The following is an 18,712-nucleotide window of genomic DNA, read 5'->3' on the forward strand; positions in this document are numbered from 1 at the left end:
TCCCCGCACACCATAGACAGTTTCATAGAATCGTTGCATATCGTTTGTTTTGTTCCATACATTTTAGCGCCTCGGCTATCAGATTTTCATAATATTCTTTTTTCTTCCTGCGATGGTTTCGCTTTTCGGCTGATCTTGCTTCCTTGTACCGCTTTCTGTTCAGCCTGGTACCAGACACTAACATCCGACATTTAGCAACGTTCTTCTCATCCGTCACCCTCTTACACTCCTCGTCAAACCAATCCGCTTCTGAGGCGTCTTCGAGCAGTGCCTATCGCTTCACGCGCTGTTTCACTAACCATTCCCTGGAATGAATTCCCTAAATTGTTGAGGTTTTCGCTCACATGGATCTCACTTATCCGCTTGTCCAGCTTTTGGTAGAATCTCTTTGTTTGCTGTGGTCTTGAATTCGCTACAGTTGATAACCGCGCTCGAAATTTACTAATAACGAGGTGGTGATCCGAGTCAATGTCTGAAATTCCTAACATCGATGACATCTGTCGGCCATTCACCACAATACAGTCTATCTGGTTGCAAATCACCATTTGGGTACTTCCAGGTGTGCTTCTGAAAAGTTGGTGCTGCTGATGGCCATCCCCCTGGCATCAGCGAAAGTCACTAGTCGTAGGCCGTTGTCATTGGTAACGGAGTGAAGGCTCTCCTTACCGATGATTGGACGGAAAAATTCCTCTCTTCCGACCTGAACGTTCGCATCTCCGATGACGATTTTCACGTCGTGTTGTAGGCATCTCCATAGGCCTTCATAGAACGCGTCCTTCACGTCATCGGATTTGTCGTTCGTCAGGCATAGATATTGATCAAGCTGTAGTTGAAGAATTTGCGTACACAGTACACAGATTCGCTCGTCAATCGGTTTCCATTCCACAACGCGTTTCATCTGCTTCCCGATCACTATGAAACCGACTCCAGATTCTGCCTTATCGCTGCCGCTGTGGTAGATGTTATATTTGAACGTAGTGTTGGCGATGGGATTATCCGCCCTGAATTAACGTTCTCTAGATCTAGGCCCCCGGACTTCTTGAATGGCGGCCACTCCAACCTTCTGCAGTTCACGAGCCAAAAGACTCGCCCGTCCGGGTTCATTCATCGTCCTGACATTCCAGGTACCAAGTTTTCCCTCGTAGTCCTTATTTCGTGGCCAGGTCGGTTCCCGAAATATATCGTTCTCTATTTATTTTTTCTCCATTTTTCGTGGTAAGTTCAAGATTCAATATGCTACCTTACCAGGGTCGCGATACCTATATCACGATGTTGGGGCTGCCACCTTAGGAGTAGCTGATTTAATGCAGCATTTCATACTCAGCCGCTGGATGCCAGAACAGACGCTGTTTGAGGTGCGGCTCATGGCTCCTTGGTGGACAGACACTCGAGACGCACCTCCTCACTCTAGCTGATGTCAGAAGGACAATAGTGCCCAGGTTCCACTACCAGCTATGTACGCAACCCTTAGCTGGCGGTCTTTGTTATCATTTGACACGTGGAAGTGTGAGGTAGGGCCTTGGTAGGACCAGAGCTTTGTTTAATGCTCCTTCCTGGTTGTCGTGTCACAATTTTACGTCCTAATTTGAACTTCTATAAACATCTTGTGGGCTCTTGAAAATAAAAGTTCTCAAAACTAAAAAATATGGAAATTAAGGATTTTCTAGAACTATAATCGAGAAAAACAAAAGTAATCGAAACAATTATCAAATTAAATCCGGCAGTGATCTCCCCAGATACGTAAATAGATCTAGTGGTTTCTTATTTCAAGAAGTTAAGGAGCAATACACTAGAGTTCTTTGAGATAATATACTTTTTGTGTACATGGGTGCAAACATATGGAGTCCCCCATTGATAATATAATTATCTGAAACTCTCGCAAGAATCATTTAGAAAGAAGAAAGAAAAAAGAAAAAAATCTTGTTGGACAGGTTTTATGTGAGTTATCAATAAAAGATCTCTCCAAATATTCGTCAAACTTTTCTAGGACTTCGTTGAAGGTTTTATCGGATATCCAAAAGATTCTTTCAAATTTTGAATGATTTCCCCAGGACATCTTCAGAAACTTACAAAAATCAGCTGTAGAACTTTTAAGGAACATAGTAATAGAATTCCCAAGGGTTCACTATGCTGTCGTATGCGACTGAGTTGCCCCTCCGAATATGAAATCCCAGCAATCGTGGGACAGTTATGTTAAATTAGTAGTATGGACCTTGGGAAGAATTCTTAACTGAAATTTCATTGGAAATATAATCAAAATTAAATATCTGATACATATATCGCGTCAAATGCTTCCTGGAAATGGAGAAATCCACCAGAAATCTGTAATAAGGCTTGGAGAATTCAGTCATTTCAATGGTTAAGGTGGAACCAGTCAAAAATTTTGAAAGAACACTTTTTTGAATTCCACCAAAGTTGAGTTTCCAAGAACTACTAGGAATGTTTGCCGGATTATTTATGAAATCTGCCAAGGGTTGAGCTAGAAAGTATACCATGCATATTCCCAGGAACGATCTTTGTTATTATATTTGGATACGAATCCAAAATCGAAAAAGGAAAATAAAAAATATCTTGATAGTCATTTCAATGACTTTGTAGCTCCTCTTGAGGAGTCTTAACGGCCTTGATTGAGAAAACCCGAAGATCTTGTCGAAAATCTGCGAATTTCAGCGATTGTCTGTTTAGTTTCACGAAGGTTCGTGAAGGTCCACCAAGGTCTGCAAATGTTTGAAAAAAAAAAACTGTGTAAGTCTGTTAAGGTCAGCAAAGGTCTACAAAGGTCTGGAAATCGCCATGGTCCGTCGTCGTCGAGGATTGGCTGAGGTCCTGGACGAGCCGGTTGAGTCCATAAAAAAACAGCGGAGCTCTGCAAAAATCTGCAAAAGTCTGCGAAAATATCAACATGCAAATATAGTCGATGAAAAATGAGTAGTGTTACGCCTGTTACGTCTAAGACTATTGGTTAACGTCAAGGATGGAAATCTAGTGATCATGACAAAATAAATGATGCATCGCGGTTGTTCTTTATCGTGCGATCATAGCAACAACGATTAACCATTAGTCGTCAAGTCCTAACAACAAACTCCGCTCTGCGAAAAATGAATCGCTCGGCATGTGTGCTAACGATCAATTGTTCGCAAACCAAAATCATAACTTTTGAGGGATTTTTACGTTTTTATTCCACAATCTACCTTGTAGTATGTCATTTAAGATTCGAATGTCAATCGGGTATGGTCTGAGTGAAAAATTATGCCGTGACCGCGTTCTGATTCATGTTAATCGCGGCTTGTAACAACATCCGACAAACGGTTTGTCCCGCGACAAACAGTGCATCAGATGCTCCATTTATCCTTACTATGCACGCGTGATGAGCTGTTCGAATCATGCTTCTGCAAGATCAACGGCCCTCTTTGATCATTCAAATACTATGTTGTTAGTCGCTAGAGGCGATTTTCTTCCATCCTTGGTTAACGTATTTCTGTTATTAAATTTCTACTGAATTCCATTCATTGAAGTTTCAATCCCACGCATGTGGGTCATTCTAATCATGTAGGTAATTCCCGAGATTCCACAACTACAAGTTGCATCCCATTACAATGGGAAAGTTTATCATCAAGGTTCGGTGGAGTGCACACGTGCCAAGACATTACCGCAAACCAACGGAAATGGGATGATTAGCGGCAGCGGTAGGACAGATGAAGAGTGCGGACGGAACGGATTGACAAACTACAGCTGGTTAATACTGAGAAGGTAGGGTAGTAGCAACGGTTTTGGTCATACAACCAGTTGTTGCCATAGCGGATTTTACACCATTTAGCGAAGTAAATAAGCATGAATCATTGCATTCTCTATACAATCGCTGATCTAATATACATAATTTGGTTATGGTGGCCTATCTCATAAGGTATAATGTGATTAGCTAGGAATCACAAATAAAATGTGGTAAAAACTGGTTGTGATAGCCTCTTTAATAGGGCTATCGCAATCTTCAATGCGATAAAAAGTGTCTGCTCAGTTTTGATTACAAATCATAGATTAAAAGATTTCATGTGACTTGAAAATTGTATATGTAGAACTTCCCATATCATCACTAAACCTGTTAGAATGACCAAAACCAGTACTTCTACCCTACCTAATATACTGCCACCACATATTGGCTACATGGGGTCGTGTTGGTTGGTCTGTTTCTGCTGCTGGGGACCGATGATGATGGGTGGACATCATCAAAAACATCCCATAGTTCTGTCAGTGTTTAGAGTAGGAGGTTACGGAACCTGAATGGCGCTAGCAGATGTCCCATTTGCCCGATCAGTTGTGTGTGTTTTTGCATTTGGGGTATGTTCCTGGACGAAACCTTTCATCACGAACCAATGAATTTGCTTTATGTAGAGTTCGAGTGCGTTCCTCGAGCAGAAAGGTTAATGGACTCCGAAAAGACGTGAAATTGGGATTGAAATGGGACATTAACCAGCGGGGGACGAACAGATGGAGCTGCGTATACCTAGTCATGAATGAAGATTATAATTTCCTATAGTTTCATCTACGCTTTTGAGTGGATTACGTTTGACAGTTCATTTCTTCCATATCTAGACAATGGAGTCCTTATTTTGATTCAATTCAATTTTTATCAACTAAGTAACGAGTACACTTAACAGTTTTGGACGAATTAAAATAAGTCTTAAGATTCTATCGCTGGTGAAAAAGGTACAAAATCGACCTAAGGAAATTTACAGGAGAAATTCTTCCAGCGTTCCATCTAGTAATAACTCGCAAGGAGTTCTTATGTAGATTCGTACAAAATTTTGTCTAGAGTTTTCTATGGAAATTTCTCCGAGATTTTTTCAGTTATTCCTCAACAAAATGAAAACTCTTCTAGGTCCAAACACCGTTTTGATCAGTAAAAAAGGACACTGATACAAGAACCAAAAGTTTATTGTCTTTGGTAGATACCTTGGATTTTGCACAGATCATCTCCACTTCGATCCTGATACTGGCAAATTTCCATCAGATGCTACACCATCCACTTAGGCCTATCAATTCACGTCAGTCAACACAGCTCAGGTGCTGGCGTTATTTAGATTGTTCCAATAAAATTAACTCCGTACCGCGTACGATTCCATCCGGTGGAAAATTTCAGCTCATAAACACAATGACCGGACCACCGTCTTGCGAAAAACTCGCATCTGGGATTGTTGCCAAATTGCTCCCGGTTTTGCCCCTTTCTATGCGGTTTCAAAATTTCGCCAATGGGTGAATGTTTATTTTGAACTTTTGCCTGCACCATATATCCATTCGCTTGGCGGATACTTATTGCTGTGAGGTGTGAAAAACCAAACGGCTATGTTTTTTTCTCTCTTCCATGATGTTTATTTGTCTTACCGCGGAGCACCTTCAGCTCCACAGATATTTGCGATACAGATGCCGACTTGGTACAGTTTTCATTATGCAAGCATCTGATTGATTGATATGTAATTTAGTTATGAACAGTTCATCATATATTGCCACATTTGCTCACAGTACCCTAAAATAACCCTCCAAAGTCCATTGGTTGGTTGATCGACTGACGTCGTTTCCATACAGCTGGATGGCTAAGTCACGTCACAACTTACTGGGCATGGTTCATTCAACGTAGGGCAACGAAATTTCTTTGTTTTTCAAGTTGTCAATTTCGGACTGACCGTTGAAATGAGGCCCTCCAATGTTTATATTTTCTTTGGCAAGCTGGTGCGCGAACGCACAGGAGATTCAGTTTGAAAAAGGGGAAATTTTAAAGTGCTTCATTATAGTGTGCATCAGAACTTCATCAGCTCGGGAGGGTTAGATAGAGTTTAAACGAGCGGCTCTTAGAAGGCGGAAAAGGAAGTGACATTCGATACATGTAGATGTTTTTCTTTTTTGCTTCATGGTTTTGCAACGGTAGGAGTGCGACTAAGTGCAGAAATGGTGTTCTAGGTTGACGACGACAGCGTAGGAATGACCTATGTGATGCTTTAAATTTTCAACGACGATCTGAGAGAAGAATTTGTTTGGGAAAATGTCAATCATTGAAACTTTGAAGTATAATACACTCACTGCTAGCAAAATAATGCAACATTTCATATTTTCAAGGAAAAAAATGTCAGTTGTTGACACCGAATTACATACCTAGTCGATTCCGCTATTTCTTTGTCATGTTTTTAACGAACGCTTAGTTTAACCCTTAAAGTGGCAGGACGGACCTTAGTTCACAAAAATACTTCGATCTTAGTCAATAGTCATCCGAATCCAATTAACCAATTGAGCTCTCGCCGAGCGGTGTCACGAACACGTGCGCAAATTTGCTGGTTGAAAATACTGCCGTTTGATTTTGCTGGGAACAGCTGATCTTTGTTTATATTTTCAACCAGCACTCTTTAGGTAGTGTAAACTTGTATTACTGTAAAGCAAGTAACACGTCAACATTTCCCTCCCATTCCCAAATTGACCTGCATTCGGACGTAGCCGGCGCCGATATTGTTTATTATAATAATGAGAGCACCAGTACTTACACATTGAGGATGCTACTGATCCCGAGTAGTGTCTGTTGGTTCCCTGTGTAAGTACAGCTGTTCTTGCAATAACGGAGTAGCAACTGCAGGCGGTCAATAATGCTCATGCTCATGCTCAACCAGCACTCTTTAGGTAGTGTTGGTGACATATAACGTGTATGTACACGAGCGCAGAAACCACTATGCACGAGTTCACTCGTTGACGTTTGCCGTGTTATCTACGTGACCATGGTAACTAGTCAATTTGGCACCGTTCAAACGTCAAACTAGTGAACTCGTGCAAAGGTTCATGGACCAATGCACGAGTTCATTATTTGACGTTTGAGCGGTGCCGTTTTATTTATGTGGCCGTGGTAACGAATGAATTAGGAACCGTTCAAATTAATGAACTCGTGCATTGGTCCATTTTTTAAACGTTATAGAAAGGGGATTAGTGTACCTACATATTGATGGGTGGCACATCCCTCCATACCCCTCCCGTTTGACTTGAAAAACCTTGGTTTTCTGCGAATCCTGTAGGAACTCTCAGGATTTTTATTTGAATTTTGGTTTTTCGTTGAAAGTTATGGTTTTTTTTTTGTAACAAATTCGGGATTTATTGGAACCTACAGAAATCGTGCAGGTTTTATAGGAGATTTTAGAACTTTTTGGTGCGAATGCTGGATTCCAATAGGTGATCAGAAATTTCGGCGCGAGTTCTGGGCATCTAGTTGAAATTCTTGGATTCCTGTAAGAATTCTGCGATTGGGCTGGGAGTTCTGGATTATAACATTTCGGAGGTTGCTAGAGTTTTAGAAAATTCGTAGATTTCGGTAAGAATTCGTGTGTTTTTGTGGTAATTCTAGAATTCCGAAAATCATTCTGGAACATTGGAGAGAATCTTGTCATTCCGGAGAGAATTCTGCAGTTTCAAAATAAATCTTAAAATTTTAGAAGAACTGATGAAATTTGGAAAATAAATCTTTCGATTGCTGACGTATTGGTAGTTCGACGGAAATTTTAAGATTTCGGTTGAAAATTCGACGATTTCAGTAGCATTTGTTCAGGGTGTTCAATAATTTTGGTGTAGCTTCATATATTTCAATGATTTTAATCAGAAATTGTTATGCTTGGTTGTTTTTTTTTGATTATTGTTTTGATTTTTTAATGAGTTACTGAATCGATCAAAAGAGTGGATTTACTTTATTTACTTGCCCATTCCTAATAAAAGTATAATTTCTTAGCCTTGTGATAACATCAACGGCTACAAAGTCAAGCCTTGATGAAGATGTCTGGGTTCGATTCCCGATCGGCGTAGGATCCTTTCGTAGTTGAATTTCTGGGGCATACAAATATCACCAGCTTAGTAGGAAAATCTGAACCAGTGAGCACGTAATGCAAATAAGAAGCAGACCATGAAGAAACGATAAACATGACCGCAAGTCATTGTGAGCATGATCAACGAGATGCATGAAAGATCTCGGGATTAATCACATCATCGTATGTTGTTTACGGGAACGAATTTGAGTTTGACCTGAATTCACTGCATCGAAGATCCGATACGGAAAATTGAAAACAAGAGAATGCACCAACCGACGATGGAAATTGAATTCCGAAGTATTTCCCAATCATTATGCATCAAGCTGGAAAGATCGTTTTTTAGGAACCAAGACACGGCAACCGAAGCAACGTGGGAGGATGGGTGCGGTAGTGGCGTCTACCACATTCAGAACGATACTTAAAAACTCATAAAGCCATTTTCCTGTGAGATGCGAGCTGTCAGGAAACGGGAAATTGATCTAGTGACGTGAAGGTCACTCCACTCGGTTTGAAGTTGATGAACGCAAACGATCACTGTACGGGGATTAGTAAGGTTACGCACACGGGCAATTAACGCTCGAATACTAAATAGAGTGACTGCTGTTAACAAACGGTTTTTCGTCGCATTCCTCAAATTGAATTCAGCCTTAGATTGACTACTGGTATTTCATAATCTATAACTTCCTGCACATAATAGGCGGCAGCATATGCGAGAGTATACTTGTATTCCAAGATTATGCAACTCGGCGAGCAGATGTTTTCTGAACAGTGAAACCCCATACATTTTCCCATTCTCAATAATATCTGTTTGACGTAACTGACTGGGTGTTTGTGTTTCATTGAAAATTTGTTTTCAGCCGGGTTCCAATCAGTAGGAATGCGGAAAATGGAAGGACAGCCATAGAAAAGAAGTGGTATGATGTCCTTTCCGGTATTGAACGTACACCGGTGTCTGCATCAATATATGTACTCCTATAGATAAACATGGGAGACGCCAACAAGGTATGTTTGAAGATATAAGTTGAAAAAAAATCTGGATAAAAGTTTACTAATAATTATATTTGATGTATTACATGAACTAGAGGAAAAAATAGAATCTCTTTTTTACCTTAAAACTTCTACATAAGTTCTAATTTGTATGTTTTATAAACTGTTCTTATCAATGTATCACAAATCTGTCATCATCTTCAATAACCCTTTTATAAGGATCCATTTAGCCTCAAGAGTCCAAAGTTGAAAGAGATTGTTAAAATTATTCGTTAATATCTTTCCTAACATCTTAAAATTTAGAGCCGATAGTAAAAATGAATACCGTAAAACGGGGTAACATTGATAGTTTTTTTTTTTCGAAACTTGAATGTTTATGCATGCTGTTTCAAATAATTATAATTTATATTTTAAAAACAAGTACTGGTATCCTAACTATCGATTGCAGTTGATAGATTGCAAAAAGATTTATTCTGAATGGATATATAATTTTTCGTAAAATCGAAAGACGGTTCTCTGTTTTGGGGTAACTTTGATAGTGGAGTATAAATCGAACAAAATTGAATGAATTACGGAACATTTATAGGGCGTTGCATACCTCTAGGCGTTTAAGGCTATATGGAAATTTCTGACTTAGATTACAAAAATGGTCCCAGTTTGTACAAATGGTTTTCGCTAAGATATTTGAGACCGAATTCATGTTCTAGGCTGTCAAGGATAAAAGAAGACATTATTATGACTTCATCAAACAGTGGTCGTAGAACAGATTGTTTGTGAGCATTTCAAAAATGCTAAAATCTTATAAATTTTTAATATTTGCATATCTATCCTCAACTGTACACACTAAGCTCATACGGTGAATTTCACCGTAATCTCAACAGCTGAATAGTTCGGTGAGATAAAACACCGTAATTCCGTCGAAATATTACGGATTCCGGTGATTTTTCACGGAGTACTGTAAAAATTTACCGTACTCCGTTAAACTATTTCACCGAACTGTTCAGCTGTTGAGATTTTACAGGAATCCGTAAAATAATTTAAGTGTGTACTTGATTCCAACGCAAACAGTTTCGACAGTAAGTGCTATACTAATACTCGTTATTTTTGCATTCGTTTTTCTAAACTGATTAACATAAACTTTGTTATTTTGTTTAGTATGTTGTGGGTCTCGCACTATCAAAGTAATCAGCATTATCAAAGTTACCCCGTTTTACGGTACCGTAATCCGGGGTAACATGGATCATTTTTCTGAATGTTTCTTTAATATTTCGTTTGAAAATGCAAATTTTATATTTTTAAAACAAGTACTGCCACTCATAGCTCGAGACTATATACTGTATTTTGTTAATTGAAAGATTTAATATGGGGTAACATTGATCAGCTATGTAAACAACGTTCGGTAATACTGAAAATGTCGTTACTTACTTAAATCATGGCCCCTGAAACTGAATATGAAGCCAAACGCTTACAAGTCAGTTACTTTTTGAGTTATTTTAAAATTAAAAACACCTCGAAGCACGGAATACGCCTAAAGGTAGGCAATTGCCTAAGGGAATTTTACATTCTTAACAGTAATTCGGTAATGTTGCCTAATTGAGCAAACTTATAAAAGTTTTGACAACGGAATCGTTTTCGGTGATGCCATTTTTAGTAAGAATCACATTTTCCTTGCTTATAACGTTTGCAGAACTTGTGTGAGACATGAATCTTCGGTAGTGTCATCCTTAACAATTAAAATCATTATTTCAAAAAGTTGACAAATTTACGCATAAGGTAAACTCAATTTTCGAAAAATTTTAAATTTTATTTGCTCATGAATATAAGGAAGAGAAGCACCATTCATGATTTGGAAATGTTTCATCAATAAATGATAATACGTACTTTTGATGAGATGAGTCATTCCGATCAATGTTACCCCGCTGATCAATGAAACCCCGGATTACGATACCGTCAAAACCTTCTACACTGGGAGAAAAGCGCTGTAGACTAACGTGTTAATCAATTCATATGTTCAGTAATAACGAGCAACACACTCGGTTACCAATGACTCTTAGAGCGTTATCATGAATATGTCAGAATTGATGAATGTTCAAAAACCATGACCATTCATTAGAGCTTTTAATTTTAATAAATTAGGTACAAAAATCCATACTCGCTAAAGTATGCTTTCTATGGACGAGCAAAGACCAGCTTCATTGAATGATAATGTATACAAGGAGGTCTGATCAAAAACAATTGATATTACTTTACTAATTGATATGTCCATTGATTTTGTATAAAAAAAGTCTAAATTTCGAGTTTTGGCCGAAAAAGTCCAAAAATTTGTAATATGATTTTTTGTCTGTGGTCAATCAAGTGTCCTAGATTCACTTGTATCAATATGTGCATGATTGATTAATCCATTTTAAGTAAACATCTACTTATTTTTTATACAATTCTAGTGATTCATTTGAAAAAGGTCTGGAAAATGAGAAATGTTAGATTAAAGATTTTGTATAAAACTAGTAAATGAGTGAAAGGGCTTGAAATACGAATAATCAATATGATTCTGAATCTTCATCCAAGAATTTCCAAAATTTAACTATTATATTTTGTTTATCTCACATAATCGTTTGATTTTGAATAAGTATAATGCAAATCGCCCCTATAATAAATAAAATTAGCATATTATACAATGGCCTAACTGAAACTATGATCAATCAAAGGGTCTAATTGGTTTAAAAACTCGTAAAAGGGCCTATCTGCCGATGATGTTTGCATTCATTTAGATTTTAAACATTATGTGTAAGGTAATTGACTATAATGAGTGTCAAACCCAAGGATTAAACTAGTAAAATAGCGAATGAGTTTATAATACGAATAATAAATATGGTAGAGAATTCTTCAATTGAGAATTTTTCAATATTTACGTTTTGCCCTCTTTGAATTGCGCTAGCATCAATTATGTGAGAAAAATACAATACTATGGCTAAATATTAAAAAATTTGGGATAAAATAAAATATGTACAAAAGGGCCAATCTGATTTTGATGAAAATTTTCAGTTAAGCCCTTTTATGTCCAGTTAGGCCCTTCTAGGGACACCATTTTCAGACCGGGATTTTTAAAATTTAAATAAAATTACCTCCAAAAATGCGTTTTCTATATCCGTGAGAGTATGTAGGGATGATTTACCTTAAAAATTGATACGAATAACAAAAAATCGAGTTTGTTTATATTTGGCAGTGAGGTCCTTTTCAAATGTTACGCTCATGTTTTGAAAAATTCTTCTTTCAAAATTCATGGAATAATAAGTTAAGATTATGCTGATTGATAAAACCAATAATCGATTCTGATTTCGTTGAAACATTAGACAAGTTACAGCTTATTTGCCTTATATTGTTTCAAAATAACATTTGGGTAACACAAAAATTGGTTGAAAATCGTCAAATTTCATGTATATTGGTTTATAGAAATATGGAGTATTCATGTTAATATGGAGTGACAACAAACATGACCTGTAACCAACTATTAAAAAATGTTGGTTAGATATTCCCTAAATATTTACCACATAAGCTTTTTTCATGGGAAGTAACAAACCATGAAAACTAAAACAACTTCATTATTGTCCGAATTGCTCCATGCATTGCAGTGAGCAGCACAAATGTATCTACGTACCTGATTTACCGACGTTCATGTTCCCGAGGACTGCTATCCGCACCCTCGGCACGTTGGTTTTTTCATCCGTCTTCATGGCGGATTCTCTGGGGCCTGACTTGCTGCGGAACGATATCTGTGAAAAAAAAAAATGGTTTTAAAAATGTTAACTTTTATGGTAATATTTTTTAGGGAATTATAGCATGTTTTGTTCACATAATAGCTAACAAATCGAGAAATATGAGAATACCCGTAAATATTAATTAGAAATCTGGATAATTCAGACCTATACATTTCTAAGGAAAACAATCTGGATTCATGGGAACGGAGCATGTTTTTTCACCACATGTGCTGAAAAGCTAAGGTCACAAAGGTAACGAACTGAGTATGATCTTTGGATAGCAAAGCATCTGCAGAAAATGTTGCTGCCCATATTGCCAGCAACGAGATCCGGAGCAAGGAGCCCATCTGAGTGAATGTTAGCATATCCATAGCTATCCATTTTGTGTCTGTTGCCTACATTAATATTTTCTTTACGTACCGTTTTGTCCCAAAGTCCGAACATGACTCAGAATCCGATCAGGGATTGAATCCTGAGAAAATTGAGAGAATCTCTGACGTATCGCTCTCTGTAACTATCATAGCTTACTGCACTTTATGAGAGACTGTTTATCGTATACTGCTACAACTTTTATCAGATTGGGGGATAGTAGTGCATGATAAAACCCCTCTAAACATGCTCCAAGCCTGGGGGACACTATTGCTATTGGAAGTTCGTGGATTGTTTATCGTGCCAGTAAAGAAAAACACCCACCCCCAACGGTAAACAAGCGAGAAAAATGGATTTGATCATCGCTCTCTCTTTGGGGCTCTCGCTCGCCGCTTCCATTTATTAGACTTGTTACACCTTGCGATACAATGACGATCGTGGACCGCAACAGATGGGATGTTTTTCTTTGCTTGCTTTGATCATGCTTCATACTCAAATGAGAGCGAATTCTGCAATGCCTCGGTATGATATCAAAATTCAAAACTTCAAAACTTAATAAATAGCTTTCATGATTATTTAAAGGTTTACTTTTATTAGAATTCGTCGTGTTTGCGACTAACCTTCCGAAAGAAGTGCGATTTGCGCAAAAGAAGACCACGTGATTGAGTTCGAATCCAGGTTGCTTCAGGATCTTCTCGTGGCGTAGTTGGTAACGCGTCTGTCTAGTGAATTGGGAGGCGTGAGTTTAATTCTCACCGAGAATAAGGCTACAAGTGGTAGTCAAAATACGCGTATCTGTCAAAGATAAGCAATTAGGGAAGAATTCAAAGGTACAAGATACTCCAACCTACTTTTTGGTTTCTTTATTGAAATTCTGCTCAGAGGATTCGAATATATTGAAAAGAGAAAAATAACGTTGTAAAATTTCAATCAAAACATTTCATAGCCAAAAAAAAAAATTAAGCGTCAAATACACAAAACTAATCGGAAATCAAACCGGAACGGTACTCAGTTGCTAGCCGGTATCGTTCGTTGCCTGAGACGGGAGATAATGGGCTCTATGGAAACCAATTTCCGGGATTGTAGTTGGCTCAAAGGAGAATAATTGAAACCGGCTAGTCGGAGGAATGAAAAACATAAATAATCTGACCCGTGTAGCCTCCGCTCCGTTGGTTGGTTGGCTGGTTGGTTAGGCACTTCCGTACGTACGAACACGTGTCCATACTTTCGCTGGACGCTAGACAGGATTGCACGGTGCAGCGGAAACCAGAACTAAGAGTTTATACTATCTAGTGACGTCACATTAATGTGGGTGGCTTCCCCAAACAACGGACAGATTTATTCATTCAATGGGATGGTAGCCAATTATGAGCACAAAATGTTCAGCATAATGGTACTCGTGCACTGCACAAGGTTTTCACAATAATGACGACAGTCCGTGAGGGAGTGTGGCCTCGTGAGGACACACGCATTTTCTTCTCCTGCGGTGACGAGATTGCAGGCATTGGCGGAGATGATATCACGTTGTGAGAGTGGTGTTCTAAAGCTAATGAAATCGAGGAAATTCTAGAGGTAAGGATACCGGATTGAGGGAATTGGATTGATTGATTTACGCTGATTCAAAAAGTTTGGTTCTTCCGAGGAACTTTTCAATGGATTCACATTACATAGTTCGAACCAATATTTTGACTCTAGAACGGAAGAGGCCTTGGAAGCTACACTCTGATCTTCATAATCTGCTCAAGCCATATTACATTGCGAGCAACACGAACAGTGCCACGCTCTAAAACGGATTCAAATTGTTTGGGCTGTCACGTGGAGGCTTGGTGTGGTGCCTTTAGCATCGGAGTTTTTATCTCGTCAATTAGAATGCTCATTTCTCCTTAAGAGCGAATAAACTAACCAAACGCGGTATCCTTGCCACGTGCACCACTTAGAAAAGAAGCATCTTCACAACTCACGGACAAGCTTTGGAACGCTTTATCATCTGTTTGTTTGCACTTTTAAATGGTGCTTGGGCCATTGAAGTCAAGTCAACGTTTGAAGCCATACAAGCTGGCTATTCATCGGGATGTTAAAGAGCTCTAGTAACAGATTTGGTGTTCGAGATTTCTTGGCGTATTATCGGTCCTCGGGTTCAATAAAACAATTGTTTTGATTAAAGCCGACGTTTCGAGCATTTATTTGCTCATCTTCAGGGCAAACTACATTTTTACAAAATTATGGTATTGTTAAAGTCAAGTCCGAACAATAATTAAAATTACTTACATCGTTAATTGCTTTTGCTCGTCAAGTGGATTTGAACAAACATGGAACGAACGGCTAACAACATTACACTGGAATTACAAATAAATTTCGGACATAATGATATAATTCACACTAACTTTGTATCATTTTAACGGAGCACAAACTTACACAGCACCCGAGCACATCTAAACAGTTTTAAAATAATATGTCAATGAGTGGCCAACTCAGGGAAATTGTGTGGAACAGATGAAAAGGACAAGAACACATTAAACATAAAGTTATAGTGTTCTGTTGTCCACTCAATTTGCGATTGAGTGCAGAAAACCTGAATACACAACGCTCAAATTACTTGTATCGGTCCTGAAATTGACCGACCGAACTCTGATGATGTTGAGGAGAATTATCAAGCCTTCCCGCATTCGTTGGCGTGGCTAGCCACGTTGAGTAAGCCAATTTTAGTAATATTCCTATATCTCTAGGATCTACTGAAGATAGCTAAGCAAAACATTGAATGAATTTTGCGAGGAATTATCATATTAAAATCTTAAAGTAATTCCTGACAAAAACGATTGATAAATCTTCAAATAAATTCAAAATGTATTTTCAGGACAAGTTCGAGAAGTAATGTCTGACAAGTTTCTTGAAGATCGTGGATAGGAATTCTCTAAGGTGACGTAAATGATATTCTTATTATTCTTGAGTTATCATTTAAACATATTTGGTATTTGGCAAGAATTCCTAAAAAAATATTAGAGTAACTTTGATGATTTTGCAGTTATTTTCAAAGAATTTCTAGATAAGTTAAGGTGTAAAGAACTTCCTTGATATACATTTGTAGAAATATTGTAGAAACTTTTTGTAGGCATTCCAGTGAAAATTCTTAGAGTGATTTCTGGGAAAACTTTGAAACGTTTTTAGTATATTCTGAAGGAATCTTTGCGAGAATTCCTAAAACAATTCTTAAAGTCACTTTTGGAGGTTTTGTAGCAATTTTTCAAGAATTGCTAGATAAATCAAGGCATTAGAGAACTTTCTTGATATACTTTTTTATTGCAGAAACTTTTTGTAGGCATTCCTGTAATTACCCAGAATGTACGTATAACGGAATCACCTTTTGCATTATGCGATGCTTATATGTGGAAAATTGCACGTATAAAATGGTGAAAAAAGGCCCTATGCGTACAAAAGTGGAGGCGATATACGTGCATTTTTATATGATGAAAAATAGCAGGCAATGCGAGTGTATCGATTTTATTGCAAATCAATCTGTACTTTTATCCGACTTAATTTATGATAACAAAGTTCATTTGACAGCTGCTACGGATTGATCCGACTTACTTTGTACGAGTATACGGGACGAAACAAAATGAACATATGAACTCAAACAATAACATTTTATGCGAGGAAACCCATCAATCGAACGATTTCATCCACCATGTAGTGCGGATGTGATGCAATTTGTATAAATAAACAACTTTGTTCGTAAACTGTTACGCGACTTCTGGTTGTCTGGAAACTCTTAGAGGAATTTCTTGGAAAACTTTAAAACAGTTTTGGTATATTCTGTAGGAATCTTAGCGAAAATTTCTAAACAATTCTTAAAGTATCTTTTGCTGGTTTTGTAGCAATTTTTCATGAATTTGTATATAAATTGAAGCGTTAGAGAACTTCGTTATTATACTTTTGTAGGAATATTGTAGAAACTTGTTGTAGTCATTCCACTAATAACTCTTAGAGGGATTATCAATGCACTCTATGAAAATATCAATGCACTCTATGTAGAGATTTGAAACAATTTCTGGAAGAATTTTTGAAATAATTCCTGGAGTAATTCCTGAAATTATCATAGGAACAAAAACTATATCTGGTAAAATACCGAGAATTTGTGAAGAGAGATTCCTTAAACAGTTCCTCGAAGAATTTCTAGATTGTTTTACTTTAAGATAGTATTGTCTAGAAGATTCTCGGTAGTAATCTGCAAGCGTTATTTTTCCAGATTTTTTTGCAAGATCCGCTGTGCATTCTTCACAACACACTCAATCTGTTCGGTAAAAATAACTCGGTTTTTGAACTACCGAAAAAGTCAGTAAACTAAAAAAAATGTCAGAAATCGAAAAAAGAGATTTTTCACTGAAATTTTGCCGAGAGCTTTCTTTTTATACCATATAGTTTTGAGAGTATGAATTATTTGTTTAATCAAGATCGAACTATCGCCTCACCATTCTGTAACCGGGTCAACCCGACTTAACCTAATAAGTTTTCCTCTACGATCTCACTCGAACTAAACTAGCCGAATCTCGAAATCAACCATTTGTAAACATTCCGCTTGCTGTCTGCACTTGGGCGGCAATTTTTGAGCAACTTCACAGGGAATGAAAAAGAGCAGACTATCAATATTCGCCGCTTGGCTTGGTCCATCGCATCGTCTGCCTTGAAATTATTTCCACCCTACATACATAAGCCCTGCTTTGCAATCCGCTTCAACATTGGATGGAAACGCTTGGTCCGTGGCTGGTTGCGGTAGCATGCACTATGGGCGATCAGGTGGCCAAAAATCGTAAAACAACACTTGTTCTTTGCTTTTCTCAAAAAAAAAAACATATTTGAATAACAAAATATTAGATTTGTGACATACGACATAAGACCGCAAAAATATTTTTGACCGCCATTCTATGTCGAAACTGCCCATAGTGGCACGCATAAATGATTCCACTTCTCGCGTTCGGGCGGAATGCGAAAGGAATCTCTCAAACCAGTTTTTCGCAATTGTTATTTACTTAACCTTAGCCGGCTCTTATACTATTATAGACACTCATCAAGATGTGTTTCCCAAACATCCCGAAACCGATGTCTGAAACACACCCCAACTCTGAGTCAAGTGGAGAAAAAGGTCGGGATCGGATTCATTGGACCAGCTCTGCAGCCGTCTCATAGTGGTATTTCTTTGTGTGTTTTTTATATGCCAATGTCTATCTTACAAGTGGGTGACCACAGATCTCTGTTTACAAACAGTGCGCGATGTGGTTTCCGACGATGGCCAGCATCTCTGCGGGTTGTAAACCGATGAAGTTGGATTTTTGTTTTATTGATAGACACATTTATTTCGGAATTTTCCTCCAATTTACTTTCTTCATATTCAAAATTCCAAAGAAATGAGTGTCTGGCATGTATGCAGTCTCAGTTTTCTGCAGCACAAATCCAAATACGAAAAGCATAAAATACAAATTCGTTTAGAATTATAAAGACTGAATAACCCATTTGACATTTTCATTTTTAGCTTTTCTTCCAAAATAATAATAAACTTCTTTATTCAATGACCTTTCTCTACAGGGGGATCATGCATCAAACAAAATCCAGAGCTCTTGAAAGGTGGATCAGCACAAATCACCACATCTTTTCTCGCATCGTCCATTATGCTAACAGTCAAAGCAAAAGTGTCCTTCGAAAATATTTTTCAGCTCGGTATCATCGCTGCAGGAAGCTGGCTTCTGATGGAAATCGAAGATTGACGGCTAAGTAATGGATTGC

General features: G+C 37.9%; 1 protein-coding gene across 1 annotated transcript in view; it reads right to left on the bottom strand.

The window, feature by feature from the left end:
• LOC5572785 (ras-related and estrogen-regulated growth inhibitor-like protein) overlaps nucleotides 1-18,712 on the bottom strand; it is a 60,598-nt gene that overhangs the window by 15,567 nt on the left and 26,319 nt on the right. Inside the window, exon 2 of the mRNA XM_021846979.1 lies at nucleotides 12,469-12,583. Coding sequence (XP_021702671.1) covers nucleotides 12,469-12,544 — 76 coding nt within the window. The 5' untranslated portion in view covers nucleotides 12,545-12,583. The remainder of the gene's footprint in view (nucleotides 1-12,468; nucleotides 12,584-18,712) is intronic.

The sequence above is a fragment of the Aedes aegypti genome, chromosome 2 (assembly GCF_002204515.2).
Source record: "Aedes aegypti strain LVP_AGWG chromosome 2, AaegL5.0 Primary Assembly, whole genome shotgun sequence".
NCBI classification, from domain to species: Eukaryota; Metazoa; Arthropoda; class Insecta; order Diptera; family Culicidae; genus Aedes; species Aedes aegypti.